The sequence below is a fragment of the Chiloscyllium plagiosum genome, chromosome 13 (genome assembly GCF_004010195.1).
Source record: "Chiloscyllium plagiosum isolate BGI_BamShark_2017 chromosome 13, ASM401019v2, whole genome shotgun sequence".
Classification (NCBI taxonomy): Eukaryota; Metazoa; Chordata; class Chondrichthyes; order Orectolobiformes; family Hemiscylliidae; genus Chiloscyllium; species Chiloscyllium plagiosum.
The window spans coordinates 39,650,873-39,669,648 of NC_057722.1; the positions used below are offsets into that span (position 1 = coordinate 39,650,873).

Below are 18,776 nucleotides of genomic sequence, written 5' to 3' on the forward strand. Positions count from 1 at the left end.
TCTGATTCAGAGGCAGGGACACAACCGTTATGCCACAAGAGTCCTCGCAGCATTGTTTCTATTTTCTTTATGTATACCCAGAAGTATCATGTAAACTGAGTGACTTTTGCAACACAAAATCACCATGAATTTTTTGGTGTTTTTCTTAAGCTGCTAAACAGCATTGCTTTATTAAAATATAACCTGTTTTTCTAGCCAACCTGTTCAGGGATGACATTGCACACCTCTGGAGCAGGTGGGACTTGAACCAGGATCTCTCAGTCCAAGGGTATCATCATGCCACAGGAGGGCACCCTGCAAAATTGGCATCAGTGGGATACTGTCCAACTGAATTAGGAACAGCTGTTCCTCTTCACTTATAATTGATGTATTTCTGTCCTTTTAGGGTTTATCTGGAAACACAATGCTGGGTGTCAGCCACGTAGTGACCACAAGTGTTGGAATGTGTGACATTGATATTAGACCGGTAAGAATTTGAACCCATAGTGACAAAGTTGTAGGGCTTGTCTAAATGTTTTTTTTGCTTTCGGAAAAAGTCTCTTCTAAATCAGAGTGCCAGAAATTTAAAACAGACTATCTGAAAACAAATTTCATTCTCATCTGAAAAGGAAAAAGGAACTTTTAGGTTTTCTAAACAAATGTCTTTGTGTACCCTTCAAAGGATGGTGATGGGTCGAAGAATCTGGCGCTAGAAAAGCACAGCTGGTCAGGCAGCATCCGAGGAGAAGGAAAATAGACATTTCGGGCATAAGCCCTTCATAGGGAATATTCCCAAAATTGTTGATTTTCCTGCTTCTCTGCTGCCTGACTGGCTCTGTTTTTCCAGCACCACACTCTTCGACTCTGATCTGCAGTCCTCACTTTTTCTCAGTGATGGTGATTGACCTGCTTTGTGTTTGAAACTTCTATTCTTTTGATATAACCTAATTTGCATTTATCAATTATAATTAGACTATTAAATTTATTCTAGATCAATTCAGGCACATAGTTAGAATAATCATTAAAATGTTACAACAGGAGTAAGTTTATAATTCTTGCAATTAAATGGCAAAAAGCTAGAAACACCAGAGGCCCAAAGAGACCCAGTGATTAATTAGAGATCTAATTTAAGGCCCAGTGATCATAAAGTGTCATGGACAGGTACAGGGGAAAAAGAATCCAGGAAGGTCAATACAGTGTTTTATATCTAGAAGATTAAAATACATGTTGCTGAAGGTCATACAAAGCAATGGTTAGATGAACTCTGTGTGCTGTAAGCAGTTCTGGGCACCAGCCCTTGCAAAGGATATATTGGCCATGCATTGAATGCAACTCTGACTTACTAGCCTGATTCCTCGATATTAAGGGTTAAATTATCGGCGAGATTGGGGTATTCCTGGAATTTTAAAGAGTAAGGGGATATTTTGTTGAAGTTTTAAACAAAACAGTGAGGCTAAATAAAGGACATCTACCTCCACTGATTAAGTCTAGACCCAGGTCTGTCTTCGGTGAAATTGGACAACAGTTCCGAGTGGATAATAGAACATTCTACCAACCAGCGACTGATATTGGATTTGGGTTTATTCCTAATACTTGTTACTAATTACTGTTTTGGGTGTTTTTCTCAGGGTTTATATGGCAGTGTGATTGCAGCAGGTGGAAACACATTAATACAGAGCTTCACAGACCGTTTGAACAGGGAGCTCTCCCAGAAAACGCCACCTGTGAGTATCCATTTCAAAGAAAGTCTCCAAAGTTAACCTATTAGTTTCTTGCCTAACTTCTATTTAAGACTGATAAGTATGGATTTTCCTTGCTGAAACTGGACTGAGATATTCAAACTTGTAGTATTTTTTAAAAATAATGTCTGAACTTAGTCAGCAGTGAACTAAGTTGCCAGCAATTCATTACACTTATATTTTCCTCAGATTTCCTAAAGGTTTTTGTTACAGAACATGCTATGATTTATAAAATCATTTCTGTGCAAAAGCCTCATCAGGATCTGTGTGTGGTCCTGATATATTTGCTTGCCTTTTTCAATTAGATTGAAAAATCCTTAGTGAAGGGTATAGTTTGAACCAGGCTGTTAGGCAAGTAAATTCAACGTAAATCTGTCTATAGAAAATAAATAGTGGAGAATGAAAGATTGATTTAAGGGTAATTATAGGGATAGTTTTTTAATTTTTAAGAAACATCCAACAAGTTGAATTCTGTTGGAATTAATTTCCAGACTTGGCAAAGTTAGATTTCACTGCCGGAGAGACAGATAATGGTTCAGACCTGCCTAACTTGTTTTGGAGTACTTGGAAGATATGTAGTTATTGCAACCTTTAGTCCCTTAAATAAGTTTAAGTGCTAAATCGCTTGGTGAGATATTGGTGTCAAGTAGCTCCTGGAAGAGCAAATTACTAATTTCCAAGTCAGTATGTCACTATGAGCGGCACAGCGGTTAGCACTGCTGCCTCACAGCACCAGATTCGATTCCAGCCTCCGGCAACTGTCTGTGTGGAGTTTGCACACTCTCCCCGCGTCTGCGTGGGTTTCCTCAGGGTGCTCTGGTTTCCTCCCACAGTACAAAGATGTGCAGGTCAGGTGAATTGGCCATGCTAAATTGCCCAAAGTGTTAGGGGCATTAGTAAGAGGGAAATGGGTCTGGGTGGGTTACTTTTCAGAGGGTTGGTGTGGACTTGTTGGGCCAAAGGGCCTGTTTCCACACTAGGGAATCTAATCTAATCTACTCACATGATCACTAAGTTGCTGGATGATTTTCACTTAATGGTGACTGTTGGTAATCTGTCACTTTTTTTACCTAAAATTTGAGACATTAATTTTACTTTTTCAGAGCATGCGGTTGAAGTTAATGGCCAATAACACCACAGTGGAACGAAGATTTAGCTCCTGGATTGGTGGGTCTATTCTAGCTTCTTTGGTGAGTAAAAATTGTTGGCTCTTGCTTGTCTTATAGTTTTTAAAAATATGTAAAATACTTATCTTTTTTTCCCCTTCCAAACCACTAGACAGCTTGTCTGTCTTTTAATACTGCCATTTCCCTTCCCAATTGCTTGGTGTTTATCCTGAATGCTTGCTGCTGATAGGTTTCTCATGAGCCTAACAGAAGCAAGGACAAACAGCCTGTGCTTGGAGCAACATCTCCTCTCTCCATCTCCCGTGTATAGAGGTGCATTTCTTAAGCTGTCTCTACACAGATGTATTTTGACTGCTGCATGGATATGGCAGCCCTCAGTCAACATTATTTATCTGTGCTGCTTATTTGACTTTGTTTGGTGAAACTTACTTTGAAAGAGACTACCATTCTCCATTGGCTATATGGTTTATAAGTACATCCTCTGACTAATCTTATGCAAGAATTTTATTGTTTTTTCTGGTTAAAACAAAGCTTTTCCAGTTGGAGACTTACTGCTCCTTCTGCCATAGTTTTGAGGGCACCAGTGGATGGAAAATTCATGGTGGCTTTATCAGCAATGTCTCCACCACTTTCATGCATAACTGGAATTCCATTGTGATATTTTCTACCCGCATACCTAACCTTTGAAGATTATGGATTTTGGCATTGTTTGTATCTGCTCCTTTTTGAATAAGTTGTTTCTGCTCCCAATTAGCCCTAAGTGTTCTACTTCACACTTTCCCTCAATTGACGACAACTTTTATCTGTCTGACATTGGTTTGTCCATATCCTCAACAGTCTATCTTTGCATAACAAACCTGTCATTTAAATTCTGCCATGTCTATATTTTTATTAACAAAAATATGAGGTTGCAGTGCAAGAAAGTTGTGCACCCCTGTATACTTTCTGGATCTAAAGATTTTTATTGCTAAGATGTGTGAAATAATTGTAAGTTACAATATTTCACTAACAGCTACACTTTTGTTTTGAAGGGTACATTCCAACAAATGTGGATCTCTAAGCAGGAATATGAAGAAGGAGGAAAGCAATGTGTTGAAAGAAAATGTCCTTAAAATTAACCAATATTATGGATCTATCACCTGTGAAGATTTTACACCAGTCTTTACCTTTTTTTGTCACCCTAACTCGGGTTCTCAGGAACAGTGCTGAACCTCTTGTACAAACACTTTTTTTCTCCTCCCTCCATGGGCTTCTTTGTATAGCGGCTAGATAATGTATATTTATAAATGTTTTTAAAAATTGTTCAGCCAATTTTACTGACCAACCAGACCCCCAAAGACCTGTTTACAAACTTCCAAGTTATTATTTGTATTAGATTCAGATTACACTATGTTCAGGCAACACCAAATATTATTACGCTAGTGATATTTTTGTAGTTGGTTATGTTTTTTACACAGTATAAATGAACTGTTTATCTTGTGCCTTTAAATGATAGCAGTTGTTTACATGTCAGCTGAAAGCAAATCTGGAGGTACGGCAGAATAAACATACTTGTGATAGTCCTTAATTACCCCTAACTGCTGTTTAAAGATTTTTCAATTCCCTGTGCACTTCACATCATACTCACATGGACTTAATATTTAAATTGAGTCAGTTGTGTAACAATTTAATTTTTTATTTACAGGTTTTTTCAGTGCAAGATTAACTTGATGCAGACCGATGTTGGAATTTTTCCTTTAGTACTTTCTCTTCCTCCATTTTTGCCTTTCTTGCATTGTTGATTTTACGTAGGTGCTTCTCAATACGTCGCCTAGCAGAAATAAAAAAAAAATTGGCAGTTAATTCATACTCAGCTCTTCCACCACTTCACCTGATTCTGTCAAACTCTGCCAGTGTCCATCCTTGCACCCAAACATGTTTAACCATTTATGTGCTGTCCTACATTGTCTCCAAGTTAACACAGCCTCTTAAATTGTTTTCAACTTCATTGTTTCTCCAGGTCTTCAATGCTAACATTGCGCGTCAATTTCTCCCATGACTAAATCTTTCATCCCTCAAAAGTGCTCCTTTAAAATCTACCTCTAACCAAGGTTTTTTTTTCACTTGCATTAACATTGCCTTGTGCTTGGCATAAAATTCTATTCTATAGTGCTGGATATTTAACTTCCTTCCTTTATGCTCAAGCTTCGTTGTTGATTAATGAGCTAGTTTGCTGTATGAAATAAGTGCAGAGTCTAAACCAGTTCTTCTTCCATTTCAACTGGTGATGAGTGTTGAGTGGCAAGTAGTATTATTGTTTATTTGCACTGGCTATTCTAGGATAGAACCTTCTAACCAGACTAACTAACAGGATTTAAACAAGTCTGCATTAGTGGAGATTCAGATTTTATACCTCTAATGACTATTCATTCTTTTTAAATTTTTTAACCCTTTTTAAGCCTTCAATAAAATACTTTAGGCAGTGTAAAACAGCACGGGCCACACAAATACTATTTCTTATTCCCAACTAAGTACATCAGTTTCTTGGTTTTCCTTTTTTGTTTTTACATAAAACTTAACAACCTTTACCAATACAGTAATAGATGATAACTCAGCAATAATTTTTTAAAAATTTTTACAGAAAATGAAGCTGGAGCAAAAGATGGCTATAAACCAAGAATCAAACTTTTCCAATCCTACGAAAGAAAGCATGTTTTAAAAATAAATTCATTCATGGGATATGGGTTGTCATTAGCCAGACCAGCACTTATTATCCATCCTGAACTTCCCAGAGGGCAGTTAAGTGTCACCTACAGTACGGAGTGTAGCTTTCTATCTAAGCCAAACCAGGTGATTTTCTTTCCCTAAAAGGGCACCAATGGCTTTTTCTGACCATCTACAATCATTTCAGTGTCATCATGTGACTCCTAATTCCACCATCTACCATGGCAGGATTCAAACTGGGGTCTCTTGATCAATAGTCTAGCAATAATAGCAGTAGGCCATTACCTCTGCTAAAAGCATGCAATAGTGACTCTTGCTCCCATTAAGACTTGTCCTCACATGCATTAAAGATAATACTTCAACATTTCCGCAGTTTAACATACTGTTACAATCATTCAATATAGAAAATACTTGAACCAACACTAATAAAATACCATAAATAAAAGGTTGAAGAAAATAATGGATGATATAACTGCAAATCTTATAAATTCAGCTGAACTGTAAACTGTTAAGATAATGATTCCTTACCTAACAAAAATATCCACAAATGGTAGCGTGTAAAATCGTTTTCTTCTGTATATCTTGTTTAGATACCAAGGAATAGGCCATTCCTTAAATTTGTACCTAGAAAAGAAAAATCTGAAGTAGAAGGCTTAACCCTGATTTAGTAAACTTTTATAGCATCATAAAATCAGACAATATTTATTGGAATGCTACCTTGAATAAACTGCAATGCACTGGATTACATAAGTATGACTTGCATGAGTGAATTCACTTGTATTTAAATAATTGGAAAATGTGTGTGGCAGAGTATTGTATCGTGTCAAGTTAAACTCTCCATTTCAAACTGTTCCACATTTTGTCAATGATTTGACAAATATCAATTATTTTCTATTAGAAATCAAAAACACATGTAGGCATTAAAATTATCTTCTATTCCTAATCATATTTTTGGATAGGAGACTTTTTGTCAAACTCTGGTATTTTAATGTAACTAGAAATAACATTTCTCAATCTTTTCATGTCTTCCTCCAACATGGCAAGTTCACCTCAACTTCCCAATATAATGACTGCCAAATGCAAATCCTGGTGTTATAACAATGAAGTATCTACCTTTATACTTGCAATAGCTTTTATCCTTTATCATTTCCAAACCTATGAATGAAAATTTAATGAAGTGCAATATTTAATTGTCTCCATTCTAGAATAACAATCATGTGCAAATGTTCCTCAAACATGGTTGTGAATATCAGGGTAGGTAGCTTAGTTGGTTAGATAGATAGACTGTAATATATCAAGCAATGCAAACAGTTCACTCCCTATTTTAGCTGAGGCAGTTCTTAGGGTCTGCCTTCTCTTTACTTGCACTACAACTGATAACCCCTTCGTAATAAGGATGCTGTGATGAGAACCCAAGTTGCAACTGACAAACCTTACATGTTAATACTTTTCATATGGCTTTCAATCAGCTTGTGACACTAGAACTCATTTTAAAAACTGTTTGGTTTACATGGATTTTCAGCCTTCGAATTTCACTGGACTGAGGGTTTTTGTTTGGCAGCATGTTGAATTCCTCATTGTATTGCAGCTTAAATTCTAATTATCATGCTTTTGAGAAGTTAGTGCAACATCTTTTTCCACGTATGGAGTCAGCTATTAAGAGGGGGCATAGCTTTAAATTAAGGGGTGGTAGGTATAGGACAGATGTTAGGGGTAGATTCTTTACTCAGCGAGTCGTGAGTTCATGGAATGCCCTGCCGGTAGCAGTGGTGGACTCTCCCTCTTTATGGGCATTTAAACGAGCATTGGATAGGCATATGGAGGATAGTGGGCTAGTGTGGGTTAGGTGGGCTTGGATCGGCGCAACATCGAGGGTTAAAGGGCCTGTACTGCGCTGTATTTTTCTATGTTCTATCTGAAAGCTACTTTTGTCTACCCTATATTAGTATCACAAGTCACCCAACTTATTATGAGACTTAAGTAATTTAATTTTAAATTGCTTAGTTTCATATCTTGTCCTCCTGCAGTGTCTAGTCTTCTGCCATTATTTTTGTCTGCTGATCACATTTGGCCAACTAATTCTTTGTTTTTACCTCCCAGGTCTCACCTTCCCTTCTACCATTTTTACTTGCACCACTTGGTTCTCAGCTGGCTTAACACAACATCCAAACTACACTGGTCTTTCTACCCTACTCTTACTCTGTTTAAATGGCTTTGAGGCTTTCCTCCAACATTAGTAATTACTTGTTGCTGGGTGTTGAACTCCCCAGTGCTCCTTTACATTCATGCTTTTAGCCTGATCCCAAACATACCCAAAAGAATGATACGGAAAGAACCAAGAAACTAACTTCTGATTGACTGAAAAAACATTGTCAATCTGACTTAAAGATCGGTTGAGGCCTAAGTGATCTGAACAAAAGGGGATTTTCTGCAATCAAACATTGTGCATTAAATGGATAGTTGTGCATAATGCATTGTAATAATAAATGACTTGTAGTTAGATATTAACTTCAAACTGTTTATGTAGATATTAATTTCATGTACAAGAAGTTAAAGAAAAGTACACAATTATAAAATGCACTTGGGAAAATTGGGTCTAATGGCACTTAGTCAAGAGTGTAGTTCTGGAAAAGAACAGCAGGTCAGGCAGTATCTGAGGAGCAGGAGAAATACCTGAAACATTAATTGTCCTACTCCTTGGATGCTGCCTGATGTGCTGTGCTCTTCCAGCACCACACTCTTGACTCTGTTCTCCAGCACCTGCAGTTCTCACTTTCTTTTAGTGGCAGTTAGGCAGATTATAGACTACAAACCACAGCTGCAAATGAAATATCAAATCCAAGCCACTGAGGCCGTGACGGTTAAGACACAACTAAAATCTCATCAAAACCAGAATATCATTACACAAACTTAATTTTGTGGAATTATATAATTTTAGATACTTCAACTACCAATAGAAGGCCTAGTATCACTTTTTTTAATATTGAAGAATTAGCACCCTGCATAATATTATTTAATATTACACCAATATTTGACTCATTGAATAACACTACCTTAACACCATTTTATTCTGCATTTGCCTTAGTTGTAGTACTCTAGACCAGAAGGTTGTGGGTTTTGGCCTCACTCCAGAACTCTGAACAATGTCAGGAAGTCTATTTGTTTTTATAATTCTTCCACATGAATCGACCATAACACTTCTTTATTTATGTATTAATTACACATGCACCAGATCTAAAGAGATTTTGCTTCTGAATTAAAGAAAGAAATGTCATTTCTAACTTAAAACAATACATAGGTTGATGAAATAACAGTACAAAAGAAGAAAATAGTTCACTTCTAACACTGAAACTATGATAAAGAACTCCAAAATCAGAATAAAAATACCAAGCATTACAAACCAACTTTTATGAAAGATTTATATCTCTGTTAGAATGTATTTCATCGTCATAAACAAATCTTTCTTACCAAAAGTTTCGCCCAAAGATGTCCTTCCTCCAAGCACCAGGTCGGCCTTTCTCTTGCCCAGTCTGCAGCAACCTCAGAGCATCTTCACGTTCTTGAACAATGGAGTCAAGTCTAGCCATAGATCGTTCCATCTATTATTAAAAATTCAGATACTGGTTTCTCTATTTGAAGTGTGTAGTGTACATCTGTTACTATGGTGCACAATACTAATCAACTGGGATGCTTACTGAAGATGCTATTACTTACTGTAATTATTCAAACTGATCAAAATAAGATGGTCGGACAGCAAAGAACGATATCTAAACTAAATTTATGCCACTGCTCTTGAATTCTTGATCAGAAAGTATATTTTTCACACTATCAATATGAATCACACAGAAAATGTTAGGACCAGAACAGGCTTGCAGTTTATTCCTTACTTTCTTTAAGCGCTCTGGACTTGGCATCGGTAATCGTTGTCGCTTTGCTTCTTGTTCCAAAGTCAAAAGCATGTTCTTTTCTTTGAGAAGGATGTACCTGCAAAAGCAACAGTTAATCTTATGAAATACAAAAAAATTAAAGTTCAGGGTCAAGAAAGTTTTTCTCACAAATGTAGAGCATAACTGCAGTATTCTTGAACAAGTTAGAGTACAGGAGGAAGCTATTTGGTCAGTAAATCAGTTTCCACAAAAAAATTATTTTAAATATCAGATTAAAGCATACAACTGAAGTCTGAAAATGATACCAGAGCTTGTGTAAATCTTCATTGCTTTTTAATCGTAGTTGTTTTGCTGTCCAAGGTGCACCTAAAAAGCAAATTCAAAATCATTATTTACACTTTAATCAAGCTCAAACTATCAGATTTTGGATAGGAGAAAAAGTGGGGTCATAGAGTTGTACAGCATGAAAACAGACCTTTCGATCCAACTCGTCCAAGACAATCGGACATCTCAATTTGACCTAGTTCCATTTGGCCCACATCTTTCTAACCCTTCTTATTGATAGAACCCCATCCAGCTGCTAAGAAGTGCACTGTTTGTCTTTATTTAATGTTTCATTTGAAAGAAAACTATCTACAGTAGGAAAATAGTTAAAGATTTCAATAAAACAACACAAAAGTGCTGGAAAGTGTAATTTCAGGAATTTGCAAAAGGCAACTCACCGGATTTTACTGTTGGTTCTCCCCAATTCTTAGAGTCATCAAAGAACTCATTCAGCCCTTGACAGGAAGCAGAAGTATGCAGAGATCTATGCTGTGCAGTCAGGCTTGATCCTAGTTTAATCTTCTGAAACTTGTCCAAGTTTTTCCTTTAATAGCAGGAACATTTTGACAAGTTATGGAAAGCCAGCTTCACTTTGCCACATAAGTTTCATAAGAATGGAATAATCACTACTTGGAGAAAGTGAGGACTGGAGATCAGAATCAAGAGTGTGGTGCTGGAAAAGCACAGCAGGACAGCATCCAAGGAGCATGAGAATTGACGTTTCATCATGAATTCCTGATGAAAGGCTTATGCCTGAAATGTCGATTGTCCTCCTCAGATGCTGCTTGATCTGCTGTGCTTTTCCAGCACCACACTCTTGACGATAACCTCTACTTGCCTGGGTGAGTACAACTCCTAAGCTGTATACAGTCGTGAGGTCAAAATCCCAGAACTCGCTTCTGACAGCACCGTAGGTGTACTTGCACCCTAAGGATTCACAATTCAAAAAGGTAGTTCACTATCCATCTTCTAAAGTGCAATTCATGAATTAATGAAGAAAAATTGTTGAAATTTTCCATTTGCTTTGCAGGCTATCATTCCAGATTATGAAAGCTTCTAATGGACATGTGTCATGATGAATAGTTTCATTTCTTTCTGGATTTTACTCCACTGTAAATCATGAATGCTTACTTCGTTTATCTTGAAAGTTTACATTTTAATGGATTATGCAAATTAAAGATGGTTTATTTTAAGGTTATTAAATTTGCTCACACTTGCCTCTTTTTTTTAGGTCTTATAGGTCAGTTATGGTTGCCATACATAATTATTTAAACTTTCTCAAACTCCTCAAAGAACTTAACCTCCCATTAAGATTTACTCGATTGTCAAGGTCTGGGGTGTGGGTATGTCACAACAATGACATCATGATACAATGTATGTAATGACATTACAAATGTGAAGTGCAAACCTTGCAATGCATCAATATCAAGAGGAACTTGACTAATTACAGGTGTAAATCATAGACAAGTTATAGTTATGTAGCAGTTTTAACAGAAATAATCCCTTCATAGATGCCTTACAAAGCACAAAATTGTAAATACAACTTTTTACTGTTCCTCAAATCTCCAGAAATCTGAGTATTTATTTCTAGAACATCTGCAACCAAAAGATTTACCGGATCTGGATGTAGGTTTGCTCGCTGAGCTGGAAGGTTTGTTTTTCAGACGTTTCGTCACCAAAATAAGCAACATCTTCAGTGAGCCTCCAGAAGAAGCACTGGTGGCATGGCCCACTTTCTATTTATGTGTTTAGGTTTCCTTGGATTGGTGATCCCATTTCTGGTGGTGACATCATTTCCTGTTCTTTTTCTCAGGGGTTTGTAAATGGGATCCAAGTCAATGTGTTTGTTGATGCCATGCTTCTAGGAATTCTCATGCGTGTCTCTGTTTGGCTTGTCCTAAGATGCATGTGTTGTCCCAGTCGAAGCAGTATCCTTCCTCATCTGTATGTAAGGATACTAGTGAGAGAGGGTCATGTGTCTTTGTGGCTAGTTGATGTAAAATTAATGATGTACATCTGAAATTGAATCTTCCAGCTCAGCAAGCAAACCTACATCCAAACCTCAAACTGAGCTACAAATCTTCTCAAAATTCACCCTTTACAGGATCGCTATCCCATAAAAATAAGTAACAATGTTTCGACATATACATAAACAGGATATGAAATGAAATAAATTAAATTAGTCCCATGTCCCCGTTTTATGCTATAGTACTTCAACATGTTTCTTCTTCAAGTATATCTAATATTCTGATGTGTTTCTTAATACAGAATTACCACTCTTGGATTGGTAAGAAACACAAGTTCTGATTACTTGACAATCTCACAGGGTTACGTAGCAGAAAATCTAATTGCAGTTAAGAAGCAACGTAAGCAGGCATCCTTAGTCTAGCATGCTGTTGCCTGGAGTTCTCATGGCTGTTCATGTGGTCAAGCTGTCCTTGGCTCATTACTATACTGAGCTGAAAACAATAACACAATATTCCCATCATCCCAAAGTCCAAGCTAAAATTCCATACACTGGGTGCATTACATTGTTTCAAAAGTACTTAATTCTTGTTTCTATTTATGCGTCTAAGAGTCTGTATAACGTGTAGGTGGTTTGACAATCTTTCTGGGTCTTGTGATGGTTAACCTTCACTTGTTTTTTTGGCATGTATATGTCCCATGCACATTGCTACCAGTGTTCATTGTTGCTATGATGATCTTAAGACCATTAGATGTAGGAACAGAAAATTAGGCCATTCAGCCCATTGAGTCTGCTCTGCCATTCAGTCATGGCTGATAAATTTCTCAACCCCATTCTCCAACTTTCTCCTCGTAAGCCTTGATCTCCTTCACACAAGAACACACTCACAGTCATAAACACACAGTAATTTGGGCTCCACAGCCTTCTGTGGCAATCAATTCCATAGATTCACCACTCTCTAGCTGAAGAAGTTTCTCCTTCACCCTATTCTTCCTTTTACTGTAAGGGTGTGTCCTTGGGGCCTAGTCTTTCCTCCCAGAACAAAAATTTTCCCAACAGCCACTCTGTCCAGGCTATTCAGTATTTTGTATGTTTCAATTAGATACCCCCTCAGAATAGAACAACAGTGCAGCACCTGTCCTTCAGCCCTCGATGTTGCACCGACCTGTGGAACCAATCTGAAGCCCATCTAACCTACACTATTCCATTCTCATCCTCATTCCTATCCAATGACCATTTAAATGCCCTTAAACTTGGCAAGTCTATTACTGTTGCAAGCAGGGCGTTCCATGCAACCTACTACTCTGAGTAAAGAAACTCCCTCTGATATCTGTCCTATATCGATCACCCCTCAATTTAAAGCCATGTCCCCTCGTGCTAGCCATCACCACCTGAGGAAAAAAGGCTCTCACTGTCCACACTATCTAACCCTCTGGTTATCTAATGTCTCAATTAAGTCACCTCTCAACCTTCTCTCTCACGAAAACAACCTCAATTCCCTCAGCCTTTCCTCATAAGACCTTCCCTCCATACCAGGCAACATGCTAGTAAATCTCTTCTGAACCCTTTCCAAAGCTTCCACAGCCTCCCTAAAATGCGGTGACCAGAATTGTATGCAATACTCCAAGTGCAGCCGCACCAGAGTTTTGTACAGCTGCAGCTTGACCTCGTGGTTCTGAAACTCAATCCCTCTACCAATAAAAGCTGCATGCCTTCTTAACAAGGAGAAAGTGAGGACTGCAGATGCTGGAGATCAGAGCTGAAAATGTGTTGCTGGAAAAGCGCAGCAGGTCAGGCAGCATCCAAGGAGCAGGAGAATCGACGTTTCGGGCATGAGCCTTCTTAACAACTCTATCAACCTGGGTGGCAACTTTCAGAGGTTGATGTACATGGACACCGAGTTCTCTCTGCTCATCTACATTACCAAGAATCTTACCATTAACCCAGTACTCTTTATTCCTGTTGCTCCTTCTGAAGTAAATCACCTCACATATTTCCTCATTAAACTCCATGTGCCACCTCGCAGCCCAGCTCTGCAACTTATCTATGTCCTTCTGTAGTCTGCAACATCCTCCTGCGCTATCCATAACTCCACCGACCTGAGCTTCACCTGCAAATTTACTAACCCACCCTTCTACGCTCTCATCCAGGTCATTTATAAAAATGACAAACAGATCCTTGCGGTACTCCACTAATAACTGAATTCCAGGATGAACATTTCCCATCAACCATGACCCTCTGTTTTCTTTCAATTACTGATCCAAACCACCATATCACCCTCAGTCCCACGATTCTGTATTTTGTGCAACAGCGTACCGTGGGGGATGTTACTGAAATCCATATACACCACATCAACCACTTTACCCTCATCCACCTGTTTGGTCACCTTCTCAAAGAACTCAATAAAGTTTGTGAAGTACAACCTACCCATCACAAAACCATGTTGACTATCCCTAATCAATATATTCCTCTTTAGTGGGCCGGAGGCCCTCTCTCTCCCTGTTACTCACGGGCCGATCCTGAAGCTCCTGCTCAGCTGCAGACACCAGCTCACGACCCGCGCCGCCATCTTACTCCCAGAATGCACTACGTCACCAGTCTCCCGGCAACCGGCCGCCAGAGCATCTCATTGGCCAATATTCACCCAATGTGCCCCCATTAGAGAAAAAGGTTACATTAAAAATAATCAGTACTGTATACTATCCGAAGTAAATAATCTTTTTTAAGGTCGTTTATGCAACCAGGCCAGCACGCTCCCAATGTCAGTAAAACAATAATACACTGTGCAGATGTTTCAATCTAAAAATAGAAACAGAAAATATGCTATTTGCATCAACATTCATTTTACCCTTTCACAAAGCGCTAGAGCATATTTACAGAAAAATGATAGATAATCTAATTTGAAAATTTGTTGGCTGTTTTTTGCACAATGCGTTGTAGTGAGAAATGATTCTGAATCCTTGCCATGGTCAAATATGGCGCCTGTTGGTTTACACTTCATGGAATTGCTCAGGCGACCTGGAGAGTATCAAACATGGCGCCTGCCGATTTCCGTCCCTGTGACCACTGGAGTCACCGAGGAGTATCAAAGATGGCGGTGTTAAGTGTGCTGAGAGCTGCGGCTGCTCTTGTGGCGCGGCGACCTTCTCACAAACTGCAGCGTCTGGCTGGAAATTCCTTACTCAAGGTTTTTCCTGCAGCTTCTAAAGGTATGGCTGGCCCTAACCGACTCTTAGTTCAGTTCGGCCGTCTGCGTCAGGGAATCGATTGACCTTGTAAAGTGCAGCAGGTCACAACAAAAAAAAACTTGCATTTACTTGGCGAACAAATGGTTCATTAAGGCCAATTTTGATGCTCAGCCCATTAGTGGGTACTGCTTTAGTGCAAGTGGCCAGAAGCTGTATTCAGAGTTTGTTTTAATCAGTGTCTCTAAGGTGGAGAAGGAGCGATGTACGAAAATGGAGGTAAGATGGACCTCTCAGATTTCAGGACATGAGCATTTAAAAGTACAGCCATGAATGTAGAATGAATAACTCAAGAGGCTAGAGTTAGAGGAATACAGATATCTCAGGAGGTTCTGGGATTGGAAGAGACTCCAGATGATGTCATTGGATGGATTTTAAAATTGAGATGTAATTGGAAGTTGTCTTAAGTGTATGAATGTAATTGGTGATGGTGAATAAGATCTGGAGTGAGTTGAGACAGAAGCAGAAGAGTTTTTACTTGACTGAAGTTCACAGGGTATGTGTGAGGCTGACCAGAAAAGTAACAGTCAATACATTCAGATGTTGTTGGAGAAACTTAGTAGGTCTGGCAACATCTGTGGAGAGACAAATGGAATTAATGTTTCAACTTTAGTGACCCTTCTTCAGAACTGAACAGTCAACACTTGTAACTTGTGAGGGTTCCAACAGATTGGAAAATAACTGATGTGATGCCCCTGTTGAAAAGGAGGGAGGATGTATATGCTAGTTAGCCTAATACCTGTCATTAGAAAAATGCTAGAGTCTATTATTAAAGAAGAAATAGCAGTAATTGAGAATAGCTGAACACAGCTGAAAATGTGTTGCTGGAAAAGCGCAGCAGGTCAGGCAGCATCCAAGGAGCAGGAGAATTGACATTTCAGGCATGAGCCCTTCTTCAGGAAAGCCCTGCTTGATTGAACACAATCAAGCAACAAATGCAATATTATCTCATGAATGATCAGAATAAAATGAGCTGACAATCAAAGCTCTGGAAAAAAAATTTTGAGCAAAACTCAGGGAAAGTTTAAACTTAAGTGTTTGCATGGTGACAGCAGTTAAGTCCTGTGGAGCAAAATAAGAAAGAGTATTTAATAGATCATGGACATGTGCAAAGGGAGCAGCTCACTTTTATTAAGAATGTATATTTCTAAAGATTTTTGCATGTAAATATGTTTAATCATTTGTTCAGATGAGTTATGATATACCTTGGGCGCAGCTGGAACTTGAACCTAGAACTCCATTCTTTATTTTTAGAAAAATCAATTTGTTCAGGTTTGTTATCATACAGTATGGAGTGGGTTGGATTTGAGCTCAGGTCTTCTAGCTCAGAGGTAGGACATTACCAGTGTGCCAAAAGGACCCTTTATTTCTCATATATGCAGAGGCACTATATGGCATTTTGTGGTAAGGGAGAACTTTGGTTTTTGCATGACCGTTTAAATAAATTCTGTTTTTGCTAAGAGTCTGTGTTTTAAATACTTTTCCTTTCTGTCCATTCTAACTTTTTTTTGTAAAAGCTGTCTTGCTATTTCTTAATTTAAGGCGGCACAGTGGCTCAGTAGTCAGCACTCCTGCTTCACAGCGCCAGAGACCAGGGTTTGATTCCACCCTCAGGTGGATGTCTGTGTGGAGTTTGCACACTCTTCCTGTGTCTGCGTGGGATTCCTTTGGGTGTTCATGGTGTCCAAGGATGTGTCAGTTAGGTGGATTAGCCATGGGGAATGCAGTGTTATTGGACGGGATATTCTTCAGATGGTCAGTGTGGAGTCTGGGCCCAATGTCTTGCTGCCACACTGTAAAGAATCTATGTTCTATGAACCTACGATATTTGGAACTGCATGATTCTCTCCACGGTCAATCCCTGAGTTCTTTGAGGAGAAAGTGAGGACTGCAGATGCTGAAGATCAGAGCTGAAAATGTGTTGCTGGAAAAGCGCAGCAGGTCAGGAGGCATCCAGGTAACAGGAGAATCGACGTTTCAGGCATAAGCCCTTCTTCAGGAATGAGGAAAGTTTGTCCAGCAGGCTAAGATAAAAGGTAGGGAGGAGGGACTTGGGGGAGGGGCGTCGGAAATGTGATAGGTGGAGAGAGGTCAAGGTGAGGGTGATAGGTCAGACTGGGGTGGGGGCGGAGAGGTCAGGAAGAAGATTGCAGGTTAGGAAGGCGGTGCTGAATTCGATGGATTTGACTGAGATAAGGTGGGGGGAGGGGAAATGAGGAAACTGGTGAAATCCGAGTTCATCCCTTGTGGTTGGAGGGTTCCTAGGTTCTGCCCATATGTATGTCTCCAGAATGCCTCTAACACCAGTTGAAAGTCAACTTTGTTTTAACATGTGTAGCAGACATTGTGGAAGTGTACTTTTCTGAGCTGTTAAGAATTAATCCACAAGTTATAGAGTCATAGAGATGTACAGCATGGAAACAGACCCTTCGGTCCAACTCGTCCATGCTGACTAGATATCCCAAACTAATCTAGTCCCATTTGCCAGCACTTGGCCCATGTCCCTCTAAACCCTTTCTATTCATATATCCATCCAGATGTCTTTTAAATGATGCAATTATACCAGCCTCCTCCACATCCTCTGGCAGCTCATTTTAGGGAACCTGATTGGAAAATTGGGAAGAGGCTTATTGTGCAGGATTTTTATCCACATTTATATTTAACCCTTTTATTTTGGTGTTATTTGCAATGCACCTTTTTTTTATGGGTCTTGTTTTTAAATTAGGCTAATACATGTTATAGCAGTCATGGCACATTAATCTGTCTCCCACTGTTTCATAATCTTATCTGAATAAAATAGATGTCTACATTAGTACACTATTAAATTGAAAATCTGTGTAATTATGATAAATCTGTTATGGAATTATGATAAATCTGTCATTGAGTGTAGGTAGTGCCCTTAACACAGCCTTGTTTTGACTCATTGGAGTATAAACTGGAATCATAATAGAAAATCTGCCCCTATTTTCTTTTATAACCTCTTCAAAGTTGTTTTAATTGAAAGTCCATAAAATAGGTAGTAGTCAAGTCAAAAAGCTTCATGCTAGATGTGTAGTTTTGTAATCATGGTTTCTATTGTTTTAAACAAAAATACATTATTTTACATTCAGCTTGACTCCCAAATCATACAATAGTCCAGATTTGGACGACAATTTTGATATCACACAGTTACATGGGAAAATATAATTTGGATTGGAAAATGAATCTGCTAAAACCTGAATAGCAATATTGTTTATTGAAGTTAAGATATATTTAAAGTTCTGTTTTCTTAAGCATTTAATGTTAAAGTATACAATTTATATCTGCAGCACCAACTTAATTATATAGTGTTTCTCACATAATGAAATGTCCCAAGATGCTTAACAGGAGCATTGTAATTCTTGAGATACTGAGACGGATGGCCGAGTGGTCTAAGGCACCAGACTCAAGGAGTGTTAGTCTTTGCTCTGTATCTGGGCTTGTGAATTCTGGTCCCTTTTGTGGGCGGCACGGTGGCACAGGTGGGTGGCACGGTGGCACAAGTGGGCAGCACAGTGGCACAGTGGTTAGCACTGCTGCCTCACAGCGCCTGAGACCCGGGTTCAATTCCCGCCTCAGGCGACTGACTGTGTGGAGTTTGCACGTTCTCCCCGTGTCTGCATGGGTTTCCTCCGGGTGCTCCGGTTTCCTCCCACAGTCCAAAAAGATGTGCAGGGTCAGGTGAATTGGCCATGCTAAATTGCCCCTAGTGTTAGGTAAGGGGTAAATATAGGGGTATGGGTGGGTTTCGCTTCGGCGGGTCGGTGTGGACTTGTTGGGCCGAAGGG

The 18,776-nt window shown here is 39.0% G+C and overlaps 3 protein-coding genes across 3 annotated transcripts in view; 2 read left to right on the forward strand and 1 right to left on the reverse strand.

The window, feature by feature from the left end:
• The window catches only part of actl6a (actin-like 6A), a 26,803-nt gene extending 20,504 nt beyond the window's left edge, over nucleotides 1-6,299 (forward strand). Inside the window, exons 11-14 of the mRNA XM_043702236.1 lie at nucleotides 386-466; nucleotides 1,608-1,703; nucleotides 2,822-2,908; nucleotides 3,877-6,299. Of these exons, the coding sequence (XP_043558171.1) occupies nucleotides 386-466; nucleotides 1,608-1,703; nucleotides 2,822-2,908; nucleotides 3,877-3,957 (345 nt within the window). The 3' untranslated portion in view covers nucleotides 3,958-6,299. The remainder of the gene's footprint in view (nucleotides 1-385; nucleotides 467-1,607; nucleotides 1,704-2,821; nucleotides 2,909-3,876) is intronic.
• On the reverse strand, nucleotides 4,503-14,341 carry mrpl47 (mitochondrial ribosomal protein L47). Its single transcript, XM_043702237.1, has 7 exons — nucleotides 14,236-14,341; nucleotides 10,158-10,303; nucleotides 9,741-9,801; nucleotides 9,436-9,532; nucleotides 9,017-9,147; nucleotides 6,077-6,172; nucleotides 4,503-4,655 (listed from the first exon to the last, which is right to left on the reverse strand). The coding sequence occupies exons 1-7, from the start codon at nucleotides 14,292-14,294 to the stop codon at nucleotides 4,547-4,549; spliced, it is 699 nt and encodes a 232-aa protein (XP_043558172.1). The 5' UTR covers nucleotides 14,295-14,341; the 3' UTR covers nucleotides 4,503-4,546.
• Nucleotides 14,342-14,807: 466 nt separating this feature from the next.
• Nucleotides 14,808-18,776, forward strand: part of ndufb5 (NADH:ubiquinone oxidoreductase subunit B5) — a 16,987-nt gene continuing 13,018 nt past the window's right edge. Inside the window, exon 1 of the mRNA XM_043702238.1 lies at nucleotides 14,808-14,934. Within this exon, the coding sequence (XP_043558173.1) occupies nucleotides 14,817-14,934 (118 nt within the window). The 5' untranslated portion in view covers nucleotides 14,808-14,816. The remainder of the gene's footprint in view (nucleotides 14,935-18,776) is intronic.

Excerpts from the sequence above, each read along its gene's own strand:
- mrpl47 (XM_043702237.1), bottom strand. The coding sequence starts at position 14,294 with ATGGCGGCGCGGGTCGTGAGCTGGTGTCTGCAGCTGAGCAGGAGCTTC. Across the intron at positions 9,802-10,157 it reads AGAACCAACAGTAAAATCCG|GTGCACCTTGGACAGCAAAA; the intron begins GTGAGTTGCCTT and ends TTTGCTTTTTAG. Across the intron at positions 4,656-6,076 it reads TTTGTGGATATTTTTGTTAG|GCGACGTATTGAGAAGCACC; the intron begins GTAAGGAATCAT and ends TATTTCTGCTAG.